The sequence below is a fragment of the Antedon bifida genome, chromosome 7 (assembly GCF_963402885.1).
Source record: "Antedon bifida chromosome 7, ecAntBifi1.1, whole genome shotgun sequence".
Classification (NCBI taxonomy): Eukaryota; Metazoa; Echinodermata; class Crinoidea; order Comatulida; family Antedonidae; genus Antedon; species Antedon bifida.
In genome coordinates this window covers 16,032,317-16,037,694 of record NC_136232.1, presented here as the reverse complement: position 1 = coordinate 16,037,694, position 5,378 = coordinate 16,032,317, and the positions used below count along the sequence as shown (strand labels likewise).

The following is a 5,378-nucleotide window of genomic DNA, read 5'->3' as shown; positions in this document are numbered from 1 at the left end:
ATAGGATATATGTCGAAATCTGAACGGGAAATGGGCTTACTTTTATCTCATGCAGCATCAGAAGTGAAAGAAGGTAATGAAAATGCCAGACAAAGCTTGAGTAAACTTGGTCATGTGTACATGAATAATCGAGAAGTGTCTGCGCAAGAAAGTGTTTATCGTGTTTGTGGCTTGAGATTGAAAGAAAGTTCAAGGAAAGTTGAATTTATCCCAGTAGGACCTAATCCTGTTAGAATGAGTTTACCACTAAGCGTAATTAAAAACAAAGTGGATGATAATCAAAGTGCATGGTTGCCAAATAAGCTCGACAAATATAAAGCTCGACCAAATAGTTCTGAATTTAATACAATGTGTCTTGCAACATTTTGCTCTTATTATAGAATATTAAGTACATCAGAAATGAAAGGAAACGTGCAAAGAAAGAACGTATTCCAATTACAAAAAAAATTAGGATTTATCCAAAAAAGAACACGGACTGACAATGCTATAATAAGGTACCCTCGGTTTCCAATGAATACAGCATCTGAAAAATATTTTATGAGTATATTGCAGTTATTTCTGCCATTTCGAACAGATAAACAGTTAAAACCATCGAAATTTCAAACATATCAAGAATTTTATGAGCTAGGATCTGTCAAATTATGTGGCAGTAAATTAGAAAAAGTAAATGTTATAGTTGATAAAAACATGGAAAAGTATGACAAAACTGCAGATGCTATTAAACATGCAGAAGGGGTTTTAGCAAAATTTGGACCACAAGAAGATGCATGGGGTCTATTATGTCCGGAAAGTGAAAAGGAAAGATTAGAGAATCCAAAGCCAAATGTAGACGTTGATGATGAAGAAAATGAATTTTTTGTTCCAGATTTTGGCCTAAAAAAAAAAGAAACATCTACAATAGAATGTAACTCATCTAATATTTCAAGACCGGAACTGAACAAAATGATTCGATCTTTAAATGAACAACAAAAACAAATATTTTATAAGACAAGGCAATGGTGCTTAGATAAAGTTAATGGCAAACAACCTGAATCGTTTTACACTTTTATAACTGGAGGCGCTGGCACTGGAAAAAGCCATTTGGTAAATTGTATTTATAATGAAGCAACACGTATTCTCGGAAAAATGTTGGAAAATCCGGATGATATGTCAATATTGAAACTAGCTCCTACAGGGATTGCAGCATATAATATTAAAGGTCATACCATTCATAGTGCTTTGTCTATTCCTATTCATATTTCACTTCCATATCAACCACTTGGAGAAGAAAAAATAAGTGCACTTCGTAATCAGTTAGGTCAATTGCAAATTGTTATTATAGATGAAATATCAATGGTAAATCAAAAGTTACTTTGGTACATCCACGGACGATTGCGGCAAATAAAGCAAGTACGTAATGATAGTGCATTTGGTAATATTTCAATAATTGCAGTTGGTGATTTTTATCAGTTACCGCCTGTGAGGGGCACTTCTTTGTATAAAAACACATTGGAAAACTCATTATGGGTAAATAACTTTAAAAAAGTGCAGTTAGATGAAATCATGAGGCAAAAAGAAGATAAAGAATTTGCTGTATTGTTAAACAAATTGCGCACAAAAGAAAGAAATGATTGCTTGTCTGACAAAGATTTGTCAGTCTTAAAATCATGTGAAACAGGTGAACAATGTGAAGATGCTGTGCATATATACCCATGTAATAAGCAGGTTAATGAATGGAATAAAAAAATGTTGCATAAAATATGTTTAGATATTATATGCATTGAAGCAGAGGATACTCTAGTAAACAGCAAGAAACAAGACAAACTTTGTGATAAACCTCGGAAATCATGTCAAACTAATTTATTAAATTATTTGTGGATTGCACTTAATGCCAGAGTGATGTTGATTAAAAATGTAGATGTTAAAAAAGGCTTAACAAATGGATGTATGGGACATGTGGAAGATATAATTAAGCCCAGTCAAAACGCTAAACCAATATCAATTAAAGTGAAATTTGATAACAATGACATTGGTATTCAGGCAATTGAAATGTTTCAAGAATCTATTGGAAAAAAATACAGTCGAAAGCAATTCCCACTCAAATTAGCATATGCATGCACAGTTCATAAAGTGCAAGGAATGACAATGAATAAAGCACTGGTTTGCCTTAAAAATACCTTTGCGCCTGGACAAGCATATGTAGCACTCAGTCGTGTTACCTCAATATCTGGACTTACCATTGAACATGTTAATTCTAAGTTGATTTATTGTGATCCTCATATAAAGGAATATTTAAACAAGATGAATTCATACATACAATGTGATAAAGAAGTTAATGATTCCGGTTCTGAATTTTCAATAATGTTACATAACATTCAAGGGCTTAAACAACATTTTGCTGATCTTCAGTGCAATGATTTGTTTATGAATTCTACTACCATATGTCTAACTGAAACATGGCTAAATAAGGATGATGATTTTTTTGACTTTAGTATAGAGCCGTATAAATTCTATCACCAAGCAAGATATGACTCATATTCTAATAAAAATGATTTTACTCTAAAATTAAAAAATCAGGCTCATGGTGGAGTTGCAGTCTATACCAAGAACAAATTTTCAAGCAGGTTAGACATAGGTATTAACGATATAGAGGTAATTTCATTTTTAATAACATGTCCAATTTCAGTTGCTGTGTCAGTAATTTATAGACCTCCGAGCTATGATATTAAACAATTTTGTCAGAATTTGAGGAAATTATTAAAAAGGTTGCATAAAGTAAGTACAAAATGTATCATAATGGGCGACTTTAATGAAAATCTGTTCAAACAACCTTCCAAAGTGAATAATTTAATGACAGAGAGTGGTTATCAACAACATGTTACAAGTTCTACTACTGAAAGTAATACATTGATTGATCATGTATATAGCAAAGGTCTAGATTCAATGCAGGCACATGTAATTCCAATTTATTATAGTTATCATGAGGCCATTCAAATTAAATTTGGATTATAATCTTTATATTTACTCAGATGTTTAATCTTAATCGTAATTGTTTTAAGGTTAAACAAAATTATAAACATAACTTAAAATAGAACTGGATAAAACAAACTTGCAAAAAAAAAACAATTTTAAAAAGAGCTAAAAAACAAGAGCAATTCTTTGTAGAAAGAAATACCAACTAAAAGTAACATTATACGTGATATACAAGAATGTTATATAGGTTACATTTAATTGTGTGGAATCACATTTTAAACAGTTTGAAATAAAAATAAATAATTCAAATAATGTAATGTCAGAGAATGGGTATCCAGAACATGTTCTACTACATGTCAAATGTCTAATGCATTCTGGTCCTCAAGTTCGGAGGAAATTCGGATTAGGTCCTCCACGGACTCACGGCAGCCAGCAGTGCAGCGCCTACCAGATCAGCACACCGGAGACGATCCCATACTCGACGCAATGAGAGTAAATCATCTTGCCTAAGGATGCAATTAGTATGGTACTGGTAACCTCGATCCCATGCCTATCACATGCTAGTCCGTTATTACCATTACACCATGCACCCGCCGCTATTTCTAGACGGTCTCCCATCCAGAAAGCAACCGGGCCCAACGTTGCTTAACTTCGGTGATCTGACGAGAACCGGTGTTTCAACGCAATATGGCCGTACATAAGTACAGTATTATGATTAATTATGTCTATAGTTAGGAAAAGTCTAGATCGAATCCAGACAGACAATATTTATTATAGTTATTATATTAGGCCATTTCAAATTACATTGTAATTATAATCTATACATTTATTCTACTGTCCTATTATTATGGAAAATTGAAAAAAAAACCGAATTTTACAAACAGAACATAATAAATGTTTCTTCATAGGAGACAAGCATAACTTCCAAACTTTGTCACCCTCCAGTATGGAAGAAATACATTATTATCAGGTGAGTAAACCCTCATGTTAGGGATTATTGGAATTAACGCCTCTATGCCGAGTAGTTTTCTAACTGCTCCGCCTCCTTTGATATGAGATCTTTTTCCATATTTTGTGCGGTCATCTCTGGAAAAGATCTCATTCGGGATAGTAATATCTCATTCACATTTATAAAAAAATGAATTGAATATGAATTTCAAAAATGCTATGACACACAGAATGTATGTACATAACAACCTAATTATCTATTAAATAAATAAGTTTAATAAAACTGTTTAAAAAAACATTTCATTTGATACGATTAACAAATTCATTAGACATAATTTAATGTATATCTGTTTTATGGTACTTGTTTTTCTTTCTATTCAGATAGCATTTATGATAATTCATCACAAGTAGGCTTCTTATGCAAGTGTTACGGAGTGTAATGAAGTGGTTTCAATTTGTAATCAATGTTTGTGGTCAAGCAAAATGGGGTCCATTACAAGAATTGAAGACAGTCAAAGATATATTAACAAAAGATGATGATGCTACTACCGGTAGAAGTATATTGGAATAGACAACACATTATATTGGTGTACTAATTTAATACAAATTGTATAAGTAAGGTCACAAACAATACCGCGTAAAAATACCTTGAATACGTCCTATCATTATTTTTAATAAATGTGTTTATAAATAAATAGTCTTATAATTATTATATTTTAGCAAAAAAATCTTTAATGTGTACATGTAATTCACTATTTAATAGCTTCTTCTTTTATTTCCTCTTTATTTCCTTTTTTGGCAGCTTGTTTATCCTATTTTTGTATTTATTAATGTTTTAGATATTTGTTGGTAGTCCAATGGCTAGTTTTATGACAGATAGAAGTGTTCACGAAGAGTATTCAATGCCACGTCTTGATGGCGAATTTTGCATAAACCAAAAATTATCCATGTGAAAAAATCAATATCAGTATAATTGTTTATCCATAGACGAATTAATATGGAAAATATGTGTATGGTATGAAAAAAAATATACAATTCTTATATATGTAAACTATTAAATGAAATGAGTTTAATCTACAGAGTTTGTACAATTATTAACACACATTGTTGAATTTACATTATAATGTTCAAACTTGAAATAGAAACAGGATATTAGATAACCAAATTACAAACCAATCGGAGAATGAAATGGAATATTCTGAGTTAAAACATATCAAAATGAAGTCACTCTGAAATAACATATATTTCCAGATGCGCGTTCCTAAATGGAATGAAAATCCGATTTTACTTGACATGGCCAGATGACGTCACAAATCCAATAGGAAAATGTTTACATGAATTCATATCTACAAATCAACAGCTTCCATATTAAGTTTTATGGCTATCACTTTAAATTTGGAGAGAGTTATGAGAGATGGATGTATATTATAATGATAAAATAAGTGATCCAAGTTATTCCAATTTTTAGACATGATGAC

At 31.5% G+C, this 5,378-nt stretch overlaps 1 protein-coding gene across 1 annotated transcript; it reads left to right on the top strand.

Moving 5' to 3' along the window:
* Positions 1–917: 917 nt before the first annotated feature.
* On the top strand, positions 918–5,152 carry LOC144847931 (ATP-dependent DNA helicase Pif1-like). The gene is made up of 3 exons (XM_078704527.1): positions 918–2,631; positions 3,861–3,922; positions 4,282–5,152. Exons 1-3 carry the CDS (start codon positions 943–945, stop codon positions 4,283–4,285), a joined length of 1,755 nt encoding a protein of 584 aa, XP_078560653.1. The 5' UTR covers positions 918–942; the 3' UTR covers positions 4,286–5,152.
* Positions 5,153–5,378: the final 226 nt, after the last annotated feature.

Coding starts and splice junctions, on each gene's coding strand:
- LOC144847931 (XM_078704527.1), top strand. CDS start 943: ATGATTCGATCTTTAAATGAACAACAAAAACAAATATTTTATAAGACA. Junction 2,632..3,860: donor TAGGTATTAACGATATAGAG/GTAATTTCATTT, acceptor GTTTCTTCATAG/GAGACAAGCATAACTTCCAA.